This window comes from Apaloderma vittatum, unplaced genomic scaffold, assembly GCF_000703405.1.
Source record: "Apaloderma vittatum isolate BGI_N311 unplaced genomic scaffold, ASM70340v1 scaffold32731, whole genome shotgun sequence".
NCBI classification, from domain to species: Eukaryota; Metazoa; Chordata; class Aves; order Trogoniformes; family Trogonidae; genus Apaloderma; species Apaloderma vittatum.
Genome location: NW_009701383.1, coordinates 35,331 through 58,944, shown reverse-complemented (window position 1 = coordinate 58,944; position 23,614 = coordinate 35,331). Strand labels below are relative to the sequence as shown.

General features: G+C 42.4%; 1 protein-coding gene across 1 annotated transcript in view; it reads right to left on the bottom strand.

The window, feature by feature from the left end:
• The window catches only part of ST5 (suppression of tumorigenicity 5), a gene marked incomplete at its 3' end in the record, with an annotated part of 71,614 nt that overhangs the window by 14,604 nt on the left and 33,396 nt on the right, over positions 1-23,614 (bottom strand). The window contains exons 5-13 of the mRNA XM_009879126.1: positions 22,768-22,983; positions 21,287-21,383; positions 20,337-20,381; positions 18,671-18,855; positions 17,913-18,022; positions 16,431-16,500; positions 8,665-8,742; positions 6,150-6,290; positions 3,225-3,373 (exon numbers count right to left, since the gene is read on the bottom strand). Of these exons, the coding sequence (XP_009877428.1) occupies positions 3,225-3,373; positions 6,150-6,290; positions 8,665-8,742; positions 16,431-16,500; positions 17,913-18,022; positions 18,671-18,855; positions 20,337-20,381; positions 21,287-21,383; positions 22,768-22,983 (1,091 nt within the window). The remainder of the gene's footprint in view (positions 1-3,224; positions 3,374-6,149; positions 6,291-8,664; positions 8,743-16,430; positions 16,501-17,912; positions 18,023-18,670; positions 18,856-20,336; positions 20,382-21,286; positions 21,384-22,767; positions 22,984-23,614) is intronic.

The window sequence follows — 23,614 nt, the reverse complement described above, 5'->3', positions numbered from 1 at the left end:
TGAGTTGATATTATTATTATTATTATTATGAGTTTCTCCATTGTTATCTTAATTTCTGTGTTGTCTTCCTGATTTTTAATGGAAAGAAAAATACTGAGAGGTCATTGGCAGATTCAAATTAAGCTTTGAAAGTAAGCAAATAGTTGCAGAGATTTATTCACCAAAAAAAATATATAAGCAACTTCTTGGGGAAAAAACAGAAACCAAACCTAACTGCACATATCTAACCAAGGCAACCTCACAATCCTGTCATTCAAAACTTTACTGCTGTTTCCTCATTGCTAGTAGCATCCCTTTCTGTATCAAAAAAAGGCAACTGCTTCTGTACCAAGATCAAGGACTATAAATTTTCACATTCTGGGGCACTATAAGAATCATAAATAACAATTTATTGAATGAATCTCACTTCACTAGGCATGACTTTCCCAAACTTGTATAATGTGTGAAATTATTTATTGCTCAGAAACCTGTTAAACAGGCAGCCACAAAAGCCCATTGCATTGCATTGCTTGGAGCCTAAACCTCAACATCATTTATTTCTAAGCTATTTTTTGGGTACATGCAGAAATCAAAGCCTTGTAAAATCTTTTTAATTTCCTGCTCTCATTCTTTGGGCCCACAGACTGGACCTGTAAGATATTTCACTTTTTTTTTTCCCTGCATTAAACTCCTTCAGTTTTGGCCATGATGCCCACAAACAAAAAGCACGTCACGCAAGGCCAAGGTTCCAAGACAGACAGTTATTAGCTCAAAGCTGGAGTGTTTCATTTTAGACTTCATCCCCGTTTAAACCACAAAAACCTCAGTAAGCACTGAATTTTAAATCCACTGTCACTTTCTCCAGGCCTTTGTCAAAGGACTCATTTTTAGTTTCTATTTTACAGCACCTCCTAGATCCATCCCCAGGCTGAGAGGGGCCACACTGTATCAAGCAGAGCTGTGGGCACACACAGAGCAAGAAGCAGTCTCTGTCCTGGAGCATTTAACATCCCAGACAGACCAGACAAAGGATGAAAAAGAGGAGCTATGTTTCCAGCACGTGTCACACAGCAGGTCAGAGGGTTCACCAGGAGAGGTCAGGATTCACAGGTCCTAATCCAGGGCCTTATCTACCACATCAACTTTTGTCATACTCCTTTTAAACAAAACGAAAGTATATGTGTGTAACAAAAGGCACATGTGGATATAATAAAGTATAGGAATATAAACCTTTCAGTGAGAAAGGTTCTGTCCTTTCTTACAGAAGCAACCACAAAACCTCATAAGCCTCTTGGATCCATCTGTATCCTCTCCTTTCTAAAAGTACGTGCTAATGGCCCCTAACCTGACAGCCCCTAACCTGTCACAACAGAATCAACAGTTTTTGCAGGAAAGTGCAATGTCTGGATATGTGTTTACCAAGAGGAAAAGGCTGGTACTCTGTTTCTGTGTGCCAAAAGGGAGAGCAGCAGTGCTTTGCCTGTAAGCAGGACTCTCGGCCGCTGCTCTGACGTCCGCAGGACCAGGCAGCTCTCAGGAGAAAGGTAACTGCACGGGCAAGCCTCAGCTGTGAGCTGCCAAACCGGAACATTATTACCAAGCAGTAACCGGCAACTCCGAAGCAGAGCGACAGCTGGCAGCAGCGCAGCACGGCCCTCATTTTCTCTGTACCTTTTCTGTGATTTTCCACTGAAATCCTTGTACCATTTGAAGAAACACAGACCTGTGTCATTCTGAGTTACAGTCAGACTTGTGAGTGACCCTTAATACTACTAAATGAACGGTAACCCAGAAACAGAACGATGTAATTTAGCATGCTACAGAAAAAAGAATCAGAAGGAACATGCCAACAGTATTTTCAAAAGCCACTTGCCCCAACATTCATGGTATGACTCACATATCTCCTAAAGTACTGCAGAAACCCTGGACCAGCTACACAATTCTCACCAGGCGTTTATGTGAAATTAAGTCATCCCAAATGGTCATTCAAACTAAGGGTTACTGACAAGGAAAGGGATGAAATAAAATGTTTCTGTTGTTCAAGACAACAAAAAAGTTTGCCAAGGAAGTAACTTTATAACCTGAGAAGAGTCTGCAGCTTTAAGAAATTCTCCCCTAAAGGTTATAAAGCTTTTACTATGCAAAGTATTTTTGCTATTATATACACTGGCGGCCACTAAGTGCAGTTATTATTTCTGGCGGTCATTCAGAGAAGGTCGAGGCTGATAAAGTGTTTAACAGAGTTTGTTTGGGTAGATCCATCTGTGGTTTCAACCACCCATACAGTCTTCTGTGTCCTTTTAAAAGACACTGGATGTTCCTGAGTCTAATAATTTACAGCCTTTATTTTTATTTTCCATCTTTTGTTATTTATCACACAACAGCAAAGAACATCTTCTTTACAATGTCCATACTTTTCTATATTAATTATACAAGCCTCTAAAAAAGCAATGATTCTTTGCTGCGGGGCAGGGCTGCACCCTACACAGAGCTCCTGTTTCCTAGGTAAAGGCCATGTGGAGTTGTAACCTGTCGCTCTCACTCCTTACACCTTGGGGTGAGTTCATGTTTCAGAGGAGCCGAGGAGGGGAGATGGCAATCAAAGCACAGGGAAATAAGAGGTGTGTTGAAAGGATGTAGGGATGTAGCAAGGAGCCCAAGATGGAGCTTCAAGAAAGGAAGTATTTTCAGGTCATGTGAAAAAATATCAGGAAAAATATCCTGACTAGTTGGGATGGACCATAATAGTATCCTTAACGCTCCCACTAGATGCTTTGGTAGTGCAGGACTTGAAACCTAGCCCCGTTAAAAACTCTGTGCTGCACAGAGAAAACCAAGTGAAGTCTCAGCACCCCACTTCCCTGCCTGGTTGCACTGCATGGCCACAAGATGAAGCACCTTAGTAACAATCTCTGCTGCTGTTTATGAGCACTGTGCTCCAGAAGCTGAAATGAAATATTGGTAGGACTATACTGCTTCAAAACTCTGTGCAGACATTGCTGACTCTAAAGCAGGTGAGTATTGGTATTGCCATTTTACAGATGGGAAAGACAGAACAAGTGGCTTGTAGCTGATGACAAGTGTGTGCCCTACCTGATAGAAATAACTTCTGATGATGTAAAAATTATTTAAATGCTACATTGAGAGGATCTTCACTTTTGACAAACATGAACATTTCATCAAGCTTTTTGTATCCAGAGATAATACTGTCTTGAATGCGTGATTCAGGTCCCTTTGCCACTTACCTGAGCTTATCTGCTACAAAAATGACACGCCGCTCTAACAGGAGAGAAGCAAAGATCCTGATGATCTGACGAATACTGAGGCACTTGAAAAGGCATTCAAAGTCCACATGTTCCAGGCGTGAGTCCATGGGCCGCCGCAGCTCAATGACCTGAACACATCCAAAAAACATCAGTCAGCATCACTGGCTGGGCTGACAGCGCCAAGGGCACCCGGCTCCCAGCCTGGGCCCTCCAGCACCGCTCCACGCTTTTCCGTAGGGGGAACACAAAGAATGACCCCCACCCCCTTTTGCAAACTGAGGCTGGAGGCACAGCACTCCAGAGAAATGGTGTATTACACAACTCACTATCAAGTCATTCTTCCCAGGGTACAGCTGTGTGCATTAAACCTGCTGTCATTTCCGAGGAAAGCACAATCCTGCTGCCTTAAACACCTTGTCACACATGTGAAGCTTGGCTGAGTCAACAGCATGAAGCAAGTAACAAACTGGAAACACCGGAGTTGGAAGCTTATGGGGCTAAAGCAGCCATAAAGACATGGTAAATTTGGTAATAAACTTGGCTAGCAATTCAAATTCACATCTAGGTAGGAGCTATGGACCAAACTTACAGGTCAGGCAAAATTTAAACACAATTTACTTCATTTTCACTCATTTGATGCATAATTCACTAGGTGTTTAAAACCTTTTTTTTTTTTGTCATAAAGATATGTACACATGTATACTTAACTGGGGAGTCAGGACAAGGTCTTAGATGGTGACTTGTGACATCCCTTTAAAGTCTAATTTTCATACTTCATCCATGACCTCAGGCCCTTTTCTCAAATGCCTTTTGCTTGATTCCTTTATTATATCTTCCTGTAACTCTGCAATTGACATGCTCAGATGTGGAACTTGAAGGTGGAGGACAGAAAACAGAAGAGGGAAAAACAACATGAAGAAGAGAGAAACAGAGAGAGAAAAATACGAAGTGCAAGACAGCAAATGACGAACTACTGAGGATTTTGAGGAAACAGAAGGGAAAGTGGAAAAGTTGGCCAATTTGAAGCTGTGTTGAAATCTCTGAAGCCATACTAACAGGAATATATATGCATCTCCTTCTTTCCACGTCCCCGAAAATCACCGTTGCTTTATTGCTTTAGACCACTTTTATGTTTTCATGCACGTGACAGCACATTCCACGAGCTTACTGTATTGGGTTTACACTGGAGCAGCCCTTGCAAGATTCCTCACAAACACACTGCTTTAAGGATATGATCAAGATCACAGGATACTGGAAACAAAACCAGTTCATACCAGTTTAGTTGTAACGTGGTTTGTGACCAGTAACACTCGCTCCTCATAATCAGTAAAGGTGCCCACTTCCATTCCTTAGCACTGGGATTGCAAGCTCAGATCATGACTATGTGCCAAACCATCTGGAGCTGGGTTTACTGCAAAACTTCCAACGCTAAAATCTTGCTGCGGGGTAGGATACAATGCAAGTTGCGGCAGCTTTTACAAATGCCATGGATGTTTTCTGTTGCCTGGCAAAGCCTTCTGCTTCAGTCTGCTCATCACAAAGAAACATACTGTCTACTTTCCAATTAATCATCGTCTTTGTTTAGGCCAGGGAAGACACAATGGAAGGACAAGATTCTGTTCCTAATTAAGCCAGCACATTCCATTTAAATAACGAGTTTGTACTAGCATAACAGAGAGCAAAGCTCAGCCAGAAGAGAGTTGTTTGTTTGTTTGGAATTATCTCAGTGTTTTTCTCTGGGAGAGTGCAGAAGCTTGTGCAGATGACAGAGAACTTGCAGACCCATGGTTCCCAGATATAGTCACATCAAAAAATTATCAGATCTTACCACAGTTATGCCAGTCAGCCTTTCAGCTTTCCTTTGCTTCTTGAGAAGAAAATGCTTGTGACTTAAACATGCCTTGCAAGTGACTTATACAAGGAAGCCTTTACATTTCATACCAAGTGACATTACCGACCCACTCCACTGAAGCCAGAGGCACTTGGAGAAAATATGATTCAATGTAAAAATAGTAATAACACTGTCAAACTAACCCTAAGGACTGCAAAATAACCCTAGAGGGGAATCTTCTTCCTGCTTTCACAAACTGGGCCAAATTCTGCTTCTACCTGCAATAACGTATTTTCTCTATATGCTTGACCACCTGGCTGGAGCTACTGTGTACTTACACAAGGACATGCAGAGAGCGGAATTTGACATGGCAAATGGCTAGCAAGCCTCAAATTACAAAAAACTTTTTAAGCAAGGCACCAATATAGCCATTTTCCAGTACAGCATATGTTGAATAACGCTAACCTTCTAGCTACTTGAGTCAGTACTAAAAGGAAATGAAAACTATTATATGTGCGTGTACACACACAAAAAAGCTTTTATATGACATGCTTTTCCAAATATAGACTGCTTCTTTGAGGGCCAGTTAAAGGGTATTTATTACCAAAAAGAGCCATTTAAATGCTGTTGGTCACTCCTCCTACCAAGGCCAGGAGCAGCAGTAATGAGGTTTGCAATAACAACCAGCTTTTGAACCGTTTAAGTACAGGCAGCATGGGAAACTTACACTTGCTTCTTATCACTGTGATAAAGCCCAGCACCACTGCAGTCTGCTAGCTACACCAGGCCAGGCGTACTAGGACATGTGTAGTGCTTGTGGGTTTTTGTTAAACACAACTTATTGATAGATGTAAAACAACAAATACATAACAACAAATTGGCTTATAATCATCCATGGGGACTAGCATTAGCATATTGACACTGGTGCAGGCCCTGCACTGCTCATTTCGAGGGTGTGTCACCTCACATGCCTTGCAGTATCCATATGTCTCCTCCTGTTTTTCTTTGGCTGTTTGATATTGGAGCGGTGAGTGAGGTGGTTTTGTCTTTTAATGTCTGCAGTTGCTTTTTACCTCGTTTCCAGCTCCAGGCAAAAACGTTTTGACTTTGATTGTCTTTCCAGGTGCAGGAAAAGGAGATTCCATCAGACTCCTCATAAATGGGTAAACCAGGGCAGCAGATATTCCCCTTCTCCTTTCAACCTCATCCAGGATCTAATCCATTAGTAAGACACAAGAGAGAAAGAGACAGAACATGTCAGCACCACATACACTTTTGAAGCATCTTTCGACCCACATGTGCCTAAACACATGGCGGAGCTAAGCTTAATTCTCCTCTGCCACGTGTTTCTTCACTACCTTTAAAGCCACGGGATTCAATCATACTCTAAAAAGTATGTTTTCCAGTTACAAAATGGAGTCTGTTTGTGAATGCAGTTAACAGAGAAATAAGGAAGAAGTAACAAATCTGGAACGAAGAAAGAAGACTCCACTATGGCAGAAGGTACCTACATTGTTGGGATTTTGCCTGAACAACAGAGAGAGCTGAAGGAGAGAAAGAGCAAGACAAATCCAATAATCACAGGCCAGGTCAGCATCATGTTCCGGTGGTACATCTTGGAATTTGTACTAAGGAGAAACATTTTCTTCTGCCCTGCGTATCTCTTCTATTTCAACTGAGAGGGCAGGAAAAAGCCAGATCAGCAAGAAAAACAACACTGCCACGCTCTAATACCAGCAGAGGTCCATCAGGAAAGAGCCTCTGGAAGAGTCCCGGCCGACGGCAGCAGTCACGTCGCAGGCTGGGCTGGAGCCAGCTGTGAGCAGCCTCCTGAAGCTTGCCCAGCTGTTTACACTGGGTGCCTGCATTAAGGTCATTTTCTGTTTGACATGACGCAGAGCAGGCAATCCAGTTTTGAAATAAGCAGATGGAACTTCTTACAGATAGAGAGGGCTATTATTTTCTTCTCTCTTTGGTCACATGGGCCAACATAAATTAGCTCACAGCTAAGTTTTCCCACATTAGACAGACCATATAGACGATAAACCTAAAGATGAGCAAGCAAGCTTCAAAGCAGTTAGTGGTTTGACCTGAAATGGTGATCTTTTAACCACCACTCAAGAGCAAAAGGCCATACAAGAGTTAGGGAGTCTGAGCCAGGCATTCTCCCTTGCTTCTCTTGGAAATGCTTTTCACTGAAACAGAACATTAAAAGAGAGTTAAGCACAAGCCGGTGACTTACAACGATAGCTAGTGACACTAAATGCCAACTGAGGTATTCACTGGTGCATAGTTTCTCCTTCCTCTTTGCAACATAGTAAAGACTTAACTAAAGCAAATCTGACCCTATATATATACACAGCTTGCAGTCCAGTCCATGGAAGTGGCAGATAACCACAAATGAAGATATGAATTTCACTCTTGATGTAATTTGGAGCACAACAACTATCCTCATCAAACAAAACCAGCTGCCCAAAGGGGAAGCAGTAAAGAACCAAGGCTGTGTCCTGGGTCCCTTAGTGCTCCTGCACGCTGCCAGCACACAGCTGCAATGTGCCCAACACACAGCCGCATTTCTGCAGTCACTATTTGATGCTTTATGTTACTTGGAGCTGGGGGCCATGTGTGTCACATCCTTGTCCCAACCACCTTCACAATACAAATGAAAAGGAGCATTTAAATCGAACAAAAATTAAACAGAGATCTCAGGAGATAAAGTGGTCAAAAACATCTGTTGAAACCACGACTAAGTGAACTGCCTGGAAACAAAGATATCTGTAGTTCTCAAGCCTGTCTTAGCAGCAGGTATCACAACAGTGAGCACAGAATGCTTTGAGGAAGATGAAAATAATGCAGGCTATCAGAATGAGGACAATAAACATATTAAAACACTTTTACAAGTTAAAACACAGGACTCCTTTTGCTTTTCTGATAAGTAATTCTTAGAAAAGAAGAATGTTTGTGACTCTGGAGCTAACTGGCAGTTAATTTTTCTAAGCTGTTCAGCCCCTCAGTTCAGCTGCAATGCCCTGCTTATTGTCTTGAAAATTTTGTGTTAAGAAATGTATTTCCTAGGTCAACGACATCAGCATACAATGCAGCTTTGGATTCATTAACGTGGAGGACATTTAAAAGATTATCTATGTTTTCCTAGCCTCCTAGGATAAAAAAAACCCTATCAATAGAGCTAAGCATATAGACTTCACTTATCAAATAATCTCTTCTTTTTAATCTCATAATTCCATGGAGTATTGGAGCAAAAGTGGTACCAGCCCATCATTTAAACTGCGGATGCCAAGAATTACGGCTCAGCACAGAACGGCTTTAGAAAACAATGGAAAAAACTTTGGTCAGCCAGATCATACAGACGCCCAGATGTTTTCTAAATCAAGTTCTGCCTCAGTCACAGAAGTAATAAGACATTCTTTGATGAACCCAATAATAGGGATGGAATATCCAAAACAGCAACTGTAAAATAGTTATCTCCCATCAGAGGAAGAAATTCTTCTTGTCTGGTTCATCACTGTGGATGTGTCTCAGTAAACAATCAAATTAAAAAGCAATATTGAAAAAAAAAAATCTTCTTACCTTGGAAAATAAGTCAAAGCACCCTAGCCGGCTGATGACACAATAAACTTCAGGTAGGCGTGGGCCTTTTCCACTTGGCTGATAACAGTAAAAAGGAGATTGAAATCGCATATTAATTTGGAGTCACAAGGAAATACACTTCTCTTTCTGATCACACAGTCATTCATGATGTGACATATTTCACTATCGGCTTCTCCACTAAAAGAGCTACTCTTGGAAAAGCATAAAATTTCTTCCATGAGACAGGAGACTAAAAAGTGTAAATAGTGCTTATCCATTTTGAAAATCAGAGTGCATCTGAGCTGTGTTCCAATATCACTGCAGCTTGCAGCCATAAACGCACATTTAACTACAACAGCAACTCAAGTCTGTGCTATTGTTGTCCTCTGCTCCTGCTGCGGCACAAGGAGTGGGGCCACGTGCTGGAAGATGAGAACTACGATGCTAAGGGATGTTATTATGGCTTTAGTTCCCCACTCCCTCTATGATGTTCAAAGAGAGCTGAACTTTTAAAAATCAAGCTCACAGACCTGAACAAAGGCAAGTTGCATGAACTAAGTTCCTCAGATTAATGCATGGTAAACACGATATTCTTAAAGAACTTAAACAGTGCAAGTACAAATCAATGCTGCACATCTCCTCCACCCTACCGCTTCCAACAAACATCCAAAACTGTAAAGACCATCCTCTATAACCATCCTGTTGAAGCTACTTCCTAGAGAAGCAAATGATTTAAAAATTGGTGTGACTGACATGACAACGTCCCTCATGGGACTCTGCAACCCGGCCTGTACCACTGCAGGAGAGGTCTCTCAGCATTGTGTATGAAAGAAGGGTACAGCCACTGGCTGGATTCACTTTATTTACTGGAAAAGAAGTAGCATCAGGCCAATGTTAAGCACTTTAGAAAAGCCATCCTCAAGAGTGACTGTCTGCCTGTGTCCTGCATGCGTACAAAGCATGCAGATGGCAGAGACATACATGCAGAGCAGCTTCCCACTGTATTTTTAATAAGCTGTGATGCAGCGTTGCAGTTTTGTGTAGTTGCAACTGATTTTCACCAGATCAGCACACAAGCACCTCGTAGGGGCTGTTATTTTAACAAGGAAGCTTGTTGACTTTAGATGCAGTCATGTGCAGTCCCAAGGTCCAATGCAAGGAACTCCCAGCACTGCCTCGTCCAGGAGGTACATCCATCGCGGCACAGCACGGCTGCAGGTATGTCAGCAAACCCCAACATCCCAGCAGCAAAAAGCTGAAAGCAGAGTCTGAGACAACAGGCGAGGCTGCTCTCTGCTTCCTTGCATCACATGGAGTCAGCTGTGCTTGTGCTGCACGGAGTGAAAAGTGGCTGTAAAAGAATCACTTGGCATCACTTGGCCTCTTTGTGCAGCTGTACGTTATTGATATGCAGTGGTGACAGAATCATCTCCATTAATAACAACTCTGTGATAAAGGAGCTCAGTCACTGTTTCCATTAGCGTCTGCCCACTTCTACATTTAGCCAAAGTGGCTGATCTTCTCCTCTGTATCCGCATAGAAGGCCACCACTCTGCTGATACAGTGATTAACTTCCCCACGGTGTGTTTGACGTTTACATGCCACACAGATGTCAGTCAAGAGAACCTGAGGGGTAGCTGTGCCTTTTAAAACCTGAATATTGCATTCTAGACTTGGACAGTCAGCAGGTGCCTGCCTGTTATAATAAAGACCACAAAAAAATACCAAAGCTAAGTGAATACAGATGAGTCTATTTCTGGATCCAAACCTGCTCACTACACGTCACATCTCTGAAAAAGCAGGGCCCTTTTTTGTCCATATTAGGTATAAAACCCTTTCTAAAGGCACTGAGTGATTATATCAAGCATGTGGGATTTTGGTTAAAATCATTGTGTCAAATCTGCAGGAATGCCGAAGCCATGCCAGGACCCTTGGATAGCTCCCAACCAAGAGCTGTCTCACTGAGTGCCAGTAAAAACATCACATTCCTGGGTCATCTACAAGACCAGAAACAATAACTACTTCGCACTTACTCAAAGATTCTGCTTTATGAAATATCATTGCTTTCAAATGACTTAAAAGCCATACGTCTGAGAGCTGGGATTCTTCCCTCCTTGCACTCATTGTATAGGACATCCTTTTCTGTTATTTCAGAGACTTTTCCCTGCAAACAGCACCACCTCCCAGATGCATATAGATCTGTAAATCTCTCAGAAGCAGCAAGCATAAGCCTCAGGCAGAGCCACTCTGAGGGGCAAGACTTCTCAAATTTCTAACACTGGCAAATCTTCACATAACCTTCCCTCTCAACTATTAGTTTACACCTCAAAGCCGGATCTAAACCACCTGCTCATTGTGCTTCAGTTCGCTTCTTCCCCAGAAAAACATCGTATGGGACGTGACACTGCTCCCTTCTCTGCTTGACTCATCTCTCTTCACAGGGGGGTCTTGGGCACTGGGTCTGGTCAACAGTACTAATTTAACCTCCTCTCCTCCCAGAAGAGAGTGCTTCCAAGTTGCAGGCTGTGCTCTGTAGGGTAGCTACAAAGCCTTGGAGTCATGACCTCCAAGGCTTGCTCTTCCACAAAATAAATAGATCGGTGTAGGGAAGTCATGTGGAAAAGCAGCACAGCTGAGAGGCATCTGAGTGATTCTGCCCTGATGCACTGCAATCCTCCTGGAAGAAGAGGGATAGAGAGAAGGATGTTTTGGTTTTGTTTTGTTTGCAGTTTGTTTTCATGGAGCCCAGGATATTTTCAGCCTCAGTCCAGTATCACAAATGAAAAAGCTAATGAGTTTTGTTGATAACAAGGCAGTTTCCCAAGACGACGAATATAAACTGACAAGAACTTGGCTACAAGATGGAGAAGCTGAGATCTGCATCAGGGCTGATGCGCGTGTGGCTCAGGACAGTCTTTTTTATAGTGAGTTTAATCTCAAGTTTACTGATTAAAGCCCACTCCAAAATCTGCTTTGGCAGGAGAAACAGGAGATTTTTGCTCCATAAAATAAGCCTGCCATTTTTCTCTTTCAAATCACACCTCCCTGCCCACGTGTTTGAAATCTAGGGCAGCCTTCAGAGCTCTCCTCCCAGTCTGGCATAGCGCTGAGAATCCCTCGCACGCTGCACGCGCCTGCTTACAAAGCAAAGCAGGCTGTCTCTGCAGTGGGCATACTTGTCAGCCATTCAGACATGTAACTCCAGGGTTTAGGGGTTTTAGGCTACTGGGGAGGCTGTGGAGCGTCAGAAAAGCTTCTCATTTCACAGCTGCAGAAATAACTGGGGAATGCTCGCCCCAGCATCTTGACATCAGAGGAACCAAAGCAGTGGGGACCTAACACATTTTTCCTCCTGCACTTCTCCCTGCTTCTCCCATCTACCTGAAGATACACTGTGTGGAGAGGAGAGGCAGCAAAACCAGACCTACCAAACAGCAAGACAAAGAGACATGCACCATAGTCCCGCTTGCCATCTCACAGAAGCAGAAGTGCAGCAAGAAACAGCCTAGCATCAACCTGAAGACTCCAGGAGAGCTGTGCTGCTTCCTGCCCAAAATGGTATAGGATGTCTCACGTAAGATCTTCTAAATAGTTCCCCAGAGAGCATAATTTGGTCACTTCAGTCAGACCCTTTAGAAAGCGTATTTCTTTTTACATATTGAAACAAGGCAATTAGTAAAACGAAATTATACACTAAACCACATTAAAAATCTGTACTTTACAAGGTACACTCAGATTCGTGTTAGAGCATCTTCACCCCCATTCCTTCCTCACCATGTGCTCCTGCTCTCCCTTCTGCCCCTACTACCCAGGCAGCTGCCCCACAGCACTGGGGACATTGTGGTGTCCACTGGAGAGGGCCATGACCAGCTGGGTGAGGCTGAGTCAGGAACTGTTCAAATCGATTTTGCTGCTGACTTGTGCTTATCACAGAGCCACAGCCCAAGAAAAACTCTAGAAAAAGGCCTAGGAAGCTGACAGATTAATAAGCATGGAAAAGAAAGTTAAATTAATCTGAGTTGTTAAAGAAAAATGTCCTATTTGCAGTAAAATGGCACAGTAGTAAGAATTAGTATCTCTACTATATACTGGCCCATTTCCTTTTATATGAAGATGCATACTTCTCACATCAAGTCACCAGGAAAGCTTTTACACAATTGCCTTGAAGGTACCGAGAAGTAACTCAAAAACTTAACGCTATCTGTGGAAGTGCAGCTTGTTTGCTGTGGTACAATAGGTTACATTCCATTCTAATCCTGTTCCAAAATGAAACAAAACAATTTAAGTACATTTAAAGGGGATACTGTACAGGATTTGTAGTACAAACAGAACATAATTGTTGCTGTATCCCTTGAGGTAGTTTTGGCAAGGTTTTAGCACACACGCCCCCAAGAAAGGGTCTGGAAGAATCTGAAATCTGAAGGCAGAAGAGAAAAAATGGAGCAGTTTGTTCATATCACAACACACTGAAAAAGAACAAGGCTGACAAAAAGTTTATTTCATAAACAAAGGAACTGGAACACTAGGCTCTGCACGAGACAGCCAGCCATCTCTGGTTCGTGCACCCAGCCATGGAGCCTGCTGCTGAGAACTGCCGAACGCTCCAGAAGGTGTGAGACACCTCTCGCTGGGTATTACAAGAGCATCCCTCGCCAGGACAGCTGGGGAATATTTTCTAAGGAATTAGCCTCACAGCAGTTGGCTCATCTTGAAGCGGAGCAGTTTATAATGATCTTAGGGTGTTCTTATGGTTCTATATTACACAGTACAGCCCCATGTTTCTCTTATGCAACGTTTGCCAAAACCTGCATGTAGTTACCAAATTACGGTTATTGCATTTGACAGAACCTGTGGGTCAGGAATAGGACTAATTGGAGGAGACACTGTGCACTCCTGAACGTCAGAGCCACCCTGACAGATGCTTTCAGAAACTGCTCAGGAAATCGGACACTCAAATACAAAAACCTGCTTTACAGCCCCAGTCTCTGGCACATAAAAAAAGTCTGCAGAAATTGCTGCTCCTTGTTGCCTGTACAAACTCTGTATTTGCATATATAAAATATTAAAGCATGCACATGACCATAAATAGGAATCCCACACTGAGGTACACATCAGTGAGGCTGTTCTACCCCTGCACTAACATTCACAGGGGGACAAGAAATGGTCACACTTTATGAGCACAGGCTGAACCCTGGGGAGAAGACACTGCAGGTAACAACCCCAATCCCACCATTTCTCCCAGCAGGACAGAAAGAGGTTGCAGGATCCAAATAACAGTAGATCTCTGCTACTTTTGCCATTTCCCCATATAGAAATACTGAGATATCTCTCTGCAGCTTCCAAAATCCTCTTTCTTTCTAAGCACCAGACTGTGCCAGTTTTGCCCTCAGAAGGCATGTCAGGGTTTGCCCTAAAAAGGGACAAGCTGACAAAGTACATTGGTATCACTTTCCTCTGCTGGGTAGACTGTTCCAGGGAGATGAGATGTCAGCTTCTGCATGTCAGGTTTGGGAACCAGACAAAACATCCTGAATTAAGTGATGCTCCAGGGCAGCAGCAAATCAGCTTTCTCACTAGCTTTATAGTTACTAGGTAGATTTAGCAAGGCATCCAAGTATCCATTTTTATCTTTTTTGAATTCTTTTTCGCTATCTAGTTGATCCATTTTTGCCATAGCCAATATCTCCAATACTGTCTCAAAACACTGTTTATATAAAAGTGTTTAGTATTGATTTAATTCTCTTCCCATTATTTCCTACTATGCTTACCTGTCTTCTGCAAAAGCTGAATATCAGCGTTCTATTTTTATGCTACCTTTAATGTAGGGTGGATTTCACTGAGCCTTAAGTGAGTAAAAAAAAGCCTCTCATTGACAAATCAATTCAACACTCCTGCATATACATCATAGATATCTTTTTTATTGTAGCTGATTATTTCAGTCTCAGCCTGGTCCAGGATCAACTGTTTCGCATTTCACAAATGCGAGCACTGTATATGATTCCAAACTTGTTAGCGTTCCCAGAAATATAGAAGTCTTAAACCATCTTTACGTGGTAGAGTGAAAACATTCCAGAATTTAACTCTAATCAACATTTTCTGAGGTTGGTTTCCTGTTGGTTTTTTTTTTTGTTGTTTTTTTTTCCAAAACATACCTTATTATCCTTCTAAATGACAACACATAAAGTAATTGAACTGTACTGCTGCCCTACATCTTGTTATGCTTATTTACACCAGCAAGGATACCTTCCATGTGCTCCACTTGTTTATCTCTGAATCACCCCCCAACAAGCCCCAGATTTACTGCATCATAGCCTTTGCTGACATCTCCTTTCCACATATAAACCTTGTAGCAGCCCACACTTATACAGGGTTATACAGAGTCAGTGAGTCTCTGCGATGCTACCTAAGGCAAATACCGCCCACAGAACTGATAAACAAGTTTTCTGCTATGTTAGTTGAAACAAAATTTCTTACAAATAGAGGAACCACACACAGCAATACCTCCCAGACGGAGCATCTGCTGTCTGCACGACGTGGAGCTTTGCCGTTGACCAAGAGCGGGGTAAGAGCAGGGGCAGGTACAGGCACCGTGCTGGACGGTGGATGCTGTGCTAATGACAGCGAGTTGCTCTGTCTACTGGGCGCCACTGAAAGCTACTGAAGGCAGGTGCTCCTTGCTTGGAAAGACAGGAAATCGTGCCAGTGAGGCAAAGAAGGGGAGAGCGCCAGTGTCCCTTTCACTTACATAGCGAGTACCTATTTACCAGTTTGTAATGCTGCTGCAGACATTCATTTTGCACAGAGAGTATGTAAAAGGCTTCTGCAGCATCCGATATCCATATAAGCTCTCCAACCCAGTGTAGGCAACTGCCACGTGAAGAGCACACGAGCCACAGCTCTCCACTTAGTCGGAGCCAGCTCCAAACCCATGTGAGAAGTGATGAGCACAGGCTAGGGCAGGAACAACCAACTACGTTATGCTTTGCTGCCATTCAGTCAGGTCTGCAGGATGCACAGCAAAATCCTTGTTTGCCCTGGATTTCACCTGCCTTAATACCTTTGCAAGCCTTTGTGCAATTTCCTACACACATACGCTGTCACGTTCTCAATTTATCAGACGACTAGTGATTTTCCAGGTGATGAGACAAAACTGTTGGGTAGGTTGAGTTGGATCCCTGCACCACCAGCTGATCACCCCTGGTCACAAGGACTGAAAAGGAGCCTGAGAACCCAGACTTCCAGCACTGGCATTACCTTATTGCATAGTTCTGAGCAAAGAGTGGTGGCGATGTGCTCTCCACCACTGCTGCCCTCCTACTTGACTGGGTGGCTTATTTACCTACATGACAACCTACTGCAGACTGATTAGGCAGTGCTGGCAGACTACTCTGAAGATGTAAGCAGCTGTCCAAGAGATAAATGCTACTCACAGATGTTTAAAATACCACATTTGCCTTTGTTTGCAGTGTTGTAGTATTTCTGATCCTGTTTGAAAGCACGTCATATAAAGTATTTGAAAAGCAAGTGCTCACATGAGAAACTTCCCATGTTCTTAGCAACTTCCTAAAAGTCTTGGGATCTATTTGATTGAGACAGCCATTACAAATTCTTATTTTACTCTAGTTCCTTACATTTCCATATTTCAGAGTGAATAACTCTGTTTTCTTTTAAAACCATGAGAGATAGATACCCTCAAAATTCAGACTATAGTTTTGAGATGTTGTTCACCAGAATTCTGCATTTGGAGGTGAAGGTGATGTACTTACCAACAGCCTCCTGCAATAACCAAACCGCCGGCTCCCATCTTCCCCAGTCAGCATGAAAGAGAAGGTCTCACTAGAAGAAAATAAATTGCCCACATCTTACTGTCAGAACTACAGCAGAGCTATGAGGGAGATCGGTTAGAAAGGGACAGTGCCTTATCCAGTGAGAGATTCTCCTCATTGGAGAGTCTTCTCTCCCTCTGCCCACTGTGTGGATATACTTGGTGGACAAATTCCATCAGCAGCAGAGTAAAACTACCTGTATGGTTGTGGACAACCTAGTTATCTCATTATAGGAAGAGATGGGTGCTGAATTTCAGTGACTTGGCAGTCCTCTTGTACTGCACAAGGAACATAAGAATCAGATTTTGAGAGCAGTATTCAAATCACAGAATCACAGAAGTTAGGGCTTGGAAGAGACCTCAGAAGATCATCTAGTCCAACCCTCCTGCCAGAGCCTCCCTTACTTATTAGTTAGACCGCGTCTTTGGACTGTACTTTGTTCTTAAAGAAAGAATTAGATATTCTCTGAGAGTACAGAAATAATTTTCTAATTCAGAAACAACACAGATTTCCAAAATCCAGCTCATTTTATATCTCTGTCTAGGATAAGCACCATTTCTGACAGAGGAGTAAAACAACAGTTTAAGGCTACAATTACAGCACAGGCAAAAGGATGGGTCTGTGAACTTGTGCCTAGACTGAGAAACATTCCTCACTGCTTTGCAAATTTTAAATGGCGTTAGATAAAATGCTTTTTCACTGTGCTGGAATGCCAGGCCTTATATAATTCTAGATGTAGATGCGAGGGATATCTTGTTTCAGAAACACAGGCTCTTGAAAGGTCTGTCTAGGAGAGCAGCAGCTGCAGAAGTGAAATTCTGCACAGGCATGGCCGTGTGCTTCTCCTACCAATATCGCCCACACACTTACCAGACACACTGATGCAGGGGCAGGTGGGAGAAAGATACGTTTTTTGAGGTTTCTTTTGAATGAAAAAGAAAATGCAAGCCTGGCTCTACCTTCCCTTGACCTTCCCCAAGAAGATAGAGAAGGAAGATAGGGCTTGTCTGCTGGCATAGAGCTCGACTCCAAAAAAATTCTCAGTGCAGCCTTTCTTTGAGCCAAATAAAGAGGTGTCCCTGCAATGTTAGACATTCTGGGGCAAATGACTAAGGCAGGTGATGGGCAAGGCCCTCTCCTTTTTAAGATTTATTTTAAATACTTCCATTTGTACTTTTGCAGTTAGCGCTGAGAGAAATGTTCAAACTTTTTCCCCATAGCCACACAAGCCTGCGAGGCAGGCAGAATAGGGAAGAAAAATAATACAGAAGTTAAAAAAAATTAAAAATTAAATACAGCTGCTTGAGCCTGAAGTGGCCAAGACTCAAACTGCTACTTCCTTAATTGGGCATCGGCGAGCCTGTGGCTGCTCCAGACGCACTCCATCAGCACCGCGCAGCAGAGAAGCACCAAAGGGTTTACCTGCTGTATTCGGAGACAGGGAGCCAGTCCTTGGCATCGGGAAAGCAGAACTGAGGGATGGCCTTGAGACGCTCCTCCGCCTCACGCATTTGCTTGGTTGGTCTATCTAGCTGCAGGGCAGAAAACTGAGGTTCAGTCACTGTCAGTGACAGCTTCACTGCACCTCTTCAGGGGGAGGGGGTTACTAATGAACTCTGAAGAGCAAGGACCCATCAGCTTGTTCTTTATTTGTGCTTAGCAAAGTGAGGCATGACCCCAGGACAGGCTTATAGATGCTGGTACAATAGAAATAATTGCTGCTGGGTTGTGGTTGTGAGGTTTTTTTTAATAGCCCAAATCTCCCTTGTTGCACAATGACCACTTAAAACACAGTCCTGACTCAAATTCCTTTCTGCTGCAAGAGCACAAGAGAAATGCCACAGATCAGCAGAAGTCTTTCCATCGACTTCAGTGAGTTTTGGAACAAATGCTAACACAGCCAAAAATGAGTTAAAAGTGAAATATTTAGAAACTGATTTTGAACAGTCTATAAAGCCCCTAAGATCAGGCTGAACTCTCCAGCTCTAGAAAAGATAAATTTGTAAACAGGGAAAGCTTTCAGTAACCTTCTATGTGCCCTTTGCTTTGTAACATATCACTCAGCTTTCATAATCATTGCAAAGCGATTAACTCCATTTAAAAATAGATTTCTATTAATTTTCCAGCTTATTCACTTTATTGATCTTAGATTGAACTGTACCTAACAATTTTTCTTTTACCTTGGGAAACTGATATGTCACTTCTGGGAGGTAAGTGTTTTTAGAGGGCTTCTTTTTGAGTGACACTACCACAAAATACTCAAATAACTCCCGTTCTTGCCATTCAATCAGCTCCAGTTCCAGGGTTCGATAACTTGGAGCCCTCTTCAGCATTGACTGGATGTGTACGAGACGCTGTGTATGAGCTAGCATTAAAGAAAAAAATAGACAGGAAAAAAAGAGACAGATCGTTACCTAGGTCTGTAATGTGCATGTGGAAGCCACAGCCATTCACAAAGGACTTTCAATTTGCCAGCATATTATTCCAACCATGTTCTCCTTTCCAAAGCAGACCTTCATACTGCAGCCTCCCTCATTAATTGCACCCATAAATCAAAACTCTCTCCAAGTACTGAAGTGATGCAACACAAAGTCACTGAAATAATTTGCAGTTCATAACTGTTGCCCCGCCAAAGGTCTGCTTTTTCTTCACGCATAAGACTTTATTAAAAGCCCTTATGAGTGTTCACACGCACAAGGGCCTCCAGGGTGACACATCTCAGGCCTGACTTGGACCCAGGGAAAACAGTTCTGTGACCTGTTCCTGCGTAGGATCTGAAGGTGTTTTTTCTCCTTTTCTATGGCACAGGCATAGTCCATAGAAGCCATGGACCAATCTCAAGGGAAGGGTGAAGGAAAGGAATGAGGCGCAAATTGCTTCCTGTGTCTCCTTTCATGGGCTATGAGCAAAAGCAACTCCTATATTTTGTGACACAAAGAAAAACAGAACTGAAAGTGCTTTAGGTCTGGCACCTGCCTACAGATGGGCAATAAGTCTTTTTCCACACATCACTGTACAATGTTGCATACAGCCTGGTTTGGGTGGTCTTACCACCACCTATCTGGAACAAATCTTTTTCCCTAAGGCAATTTTTTCCAGACAGTTTTCCTGCAGGAACAGTAAGCAGGTGACATCTGCAGTAGATAGACGTGAATAGTTGTCTCTTAACTTATAACCATAACTCTGCACTCTTTCGGTTTTTCCCCCTCACTTACTAACAACATGATAGGATTTTAGTAATAAAAACTGTTGTTGCTGCCTTCAACTTTTTAAAGTTCTCTCTGTGTATCAGGACTCTTGAAAATGAGGGACTAATTTACCAGCCTGGTTCAAGCAGAGTTTGTGCAGGTGCTGTGCACTGATAAAGGAATTTCTACAATCTGGAGACTACAGATCTGTAAATGAGTATAAGAATCGCTACACTGGATCAGATCCAGACTCTTGCCTCCAACAGCAGCTAGCAGCAAACACTTAAAGCAGTGTATGAATAAGAAGAGAGCATATTTATCCAATCTCATCTCTCCGAGTTTGCACCCAGTAGTCAGCCTGGAAAACATCAGCATCTGTGAAGTGGCTGACAAAGCAAATCTATCAAAGGTCCTGTTCTTCATTATGTGACACAGTTGCCAAATCCTTGTTAGATCCTCACAGCTCATTTTGTCCTTGCTTTCCACATTCATGCTCCTGTGTTGGAAACTTTGTGAGCTCTGCAGTAATAAGAGTTGGCATAGTTCAGGATGGAAAATAGAGGCCACGGACAGGAACAATGTGCAGCAGCAGAAGAATGTATGTTAAAGAAATCTGTGACAGTGACCGACTAGAAGTTATTGAAGGCTGATCCTTTACCTTTAAACCTGTCATCTGAGTCACTCTCGCTCTCGCTGTTCTCATCTGCAGAGGAGATAGAGAGATCAGTTAATGAAAAACCAAAGCAAACTAACTTAGTTTACTGTGGTGAAACTGGGAAAAATCTCTGACACTAAGCCTTGTGATCCACGCATGTTCTCTCCTCAGTTTTAAAATATCTTGAAACAAACAGTTCAAATGATCCCTTAGATCGTGTTTTCCTTGGATTAAGTTTCAATTTTGCTTTGTTTCAATGAAAGTGCAAAATTCATTCTCCATTACAGCAACTGGTTGCACTGAACCCTAATCTATGCTAAGCTACAGAGGTGAATGTGCCATTTGGAAAATGAATTTTAGTTTTTCAAACTTCATTTTTCATGGAAAAACAAGTTATGCAGCACTTGATAAGTCAAAGCAAGCCTTGTGAGCTTTGTCTCTCTGGGCAACTTTTTCAGTCACCAGAACTCACCAAACTGAGTGGAAGCAACATGCAAAAGTGATCTTTTGACCAGATGTATTTTTGAGGTGTACTCACATTAAAGTTCTATTGTGTTCCTACTACAAACATAGCTTGAAGTTTTGTGGCCCTGCTTTTCCAGAAAAAGCCTGACACACACTGTGAGTTACATTCACACGCCAGGAAAAAGTATGAATTAATCACAAGGTCAAAACTGAATTTTGGACAAAAATTCCAGATTCAAATTACTCAAAAAGTGAACTAATGAAGCAGCTGATTGTAGGATTAATAGGACAGACAATGCAGAGAAGCTCATTTGGTTTTAGCTCATCTCCATTTTCTCCTCTTACCTGAGGAGATATCAGTTACCATTTCTCATAGAAGGAAGTTCTAAACAAAGCAAAGTCCAGGGCAGATGCAGAGGACCGAAGGGAATCTGTTAATCCTGTAACACTGAAATGGCTTCACTGAACCGTGACGCTTGGTGTCCTACCTCGTAGAGACGCTGTCTCAATATTGGACATAGAAAGTTTCTTCAGTCGTTTTTTTCCTCTTTTTGCACTGTAGATGGAATTGATTCTTTGGACAAGCTGCAAAATAAGAAAATGAGGAATCAGTAAGATCGAACACTTCTGCCAGGACATTTTTAATTAACCTATCCAAACAAAGAATTTGACCACAGATGATACAGCTGAAAGCCCCAAAGCCTTCACTATTTCAAAGTGCATTTCTTATGTCTCTTATTTTGAATCTCACTCCTTTATCTATGTATATATTTTTAAAAAAATTAAATGAACCAGAAACTTAAACTGCATTTTCAAAAATTAAGAGATTGGGATTACTAAGAATTTGTAATTAAACAGAGTATTATAATTTCTGGAGAGTCCTAAAAATGGAGCAATTAACCTTCATAATGTTTTTAAGTGTCAGAAGTAGTGTATTTGATTCCACAGCAGCCAAACTCTCTAAGTTTTACTCGAAATCAAGCAGTAAGCTGCTCTGCAAGTTAGAGTAACTTCCTTCACAGACATATGCTCATTTGTGTAGTAAAATAGTACGTTACAAGAAAGTAAAAAAAATAGAAAATATTAAGGATACAGGATTAATATTCTCCTTTTTGTTCATTTCTTGCTTAGACAGAATTTCAGATTAATTGACAAGAACATAAAAATCTCCCTTTACTCACAGTATTTATAGCCATGTACTTTAAATATGTTCTCTAATAAGAACAGGAAAGAACTGAATACGCAGTAAATTCAGCTTTGGTCACAAGCCAAAAATACACACACACACACACGTACATATTAGCGGTTCTCCCCCTTCCTGTTACTATTGTACTAAAAACGGCTCTTTGGGTTATTTTGTTGTTACTTGGTGGCCTGGGCATTTTCACAGCCCGTTTTGAATTGGAAAACTCCTTGAAAATTGGAAAATGATTTTCTACTTCAAATCCATCAAGACAACAGCATTATCAGGATGGGGCAGGTTGTGAATAAATAAAGGGAAATATTAGGCCTATAATAGTTATTTTCCTGAGACCAGTAAACAAATGGTGAGAAAAAAAATCCTCTTCAGATGCTGCTGCATGTTATAAATAATAATTGCTTGGCCACTGCCCATTCAAAATCATAAAGTTAGGTACACAACAATGCTCTGGCCCACAGAGCTTAAAGAAAAGCATAGACAACAGAATTCACTTAAAAACAACTCCGTGCAAAGATGGCAAACAGATGCTTGCCACTCTTGGACCAGGGCAGATTTACCCACTTCTAATGAAGGGATTTTCACAGTACATCTGTACGTAAAAAAGGAGTATGTCTTGGCTCCTGAGAGTTACAGTTTCTGGTTCGATCTCAATTTTCGTTTAGGATATAAAACGAGCTTTCAGTGATGGCTAGAGGCTGGATGGAAATTTGAAAGCTCTTGCAGACAGGTGACTTATCCTCAGCATAAGTCCAATCACCCTGCCAGTACCTTTGGGATCCTCCTGGCCCGACGCGTAGACAGCAGCTCGCTTGTGGTACTCAGGCTATCCTCATTGAGGCTGGAAGGGGAGGAGGGAAGGCCGAGCTGAGCCAGCAGCAGCATGTCATCGTGGCTGTGCCGCTTGGGCAGTCGTGGTAAGCGGTGGCTCTTCCTTTCTGACCAGTTCCCGATGCGCAGAGACTGGCTGCTGGGCTTCGAAGGGAGCTGCGGGAACAAGAACAGCCTGAGCTCCACGACACTTAGTGCAGAATCAGCAATTTGTGAGCGAGTGGTGGCTACACAAGGTGAGCCAGCTGAGCCACTGCTTGGTGGGACATGTGCCGAGAGAGGGTTTAAGGTCAAAATGAAGGGCCAGGAGTCAATATCTAAGACTTCAGAATTCAATGAAAACAATAGTACTTTTGGCTTTAGTGCATTTCCATGCACCCACATCACACCAACCCTACGAGCCTTCAAACCTAACTTAAAGGCTTGGCTGACGTCAGAACACTGACCCGATGGGCTCTTTCACTTGCAGTAGTGAAAATCAAAAGCAATTATGTTGAAGTTGTTATTTTAACCTAGAAAAGAAAGTAGAAAATAAGCTTGGTGTATTTTCATGGTGTTAAGATGTTCTAAGATCTGTCAACATGCAGAGACATAGTTACAGCTTTGTCTTGCATTTCCAAAGAACTCTCTTCAAAATCTCACTGATAGGATTCAGCAGCTAATAATAGTTGTCTTTAAAAACCTGGGGCTCTTCTGGAGATGTCCTTTGAGCAGCCTCGCCCAGCTCTCAGGAAGGTTAATCGGCAGGCTGGCAAGGCCAGGTGCCTGCCTTCTCCTCCCAAACACA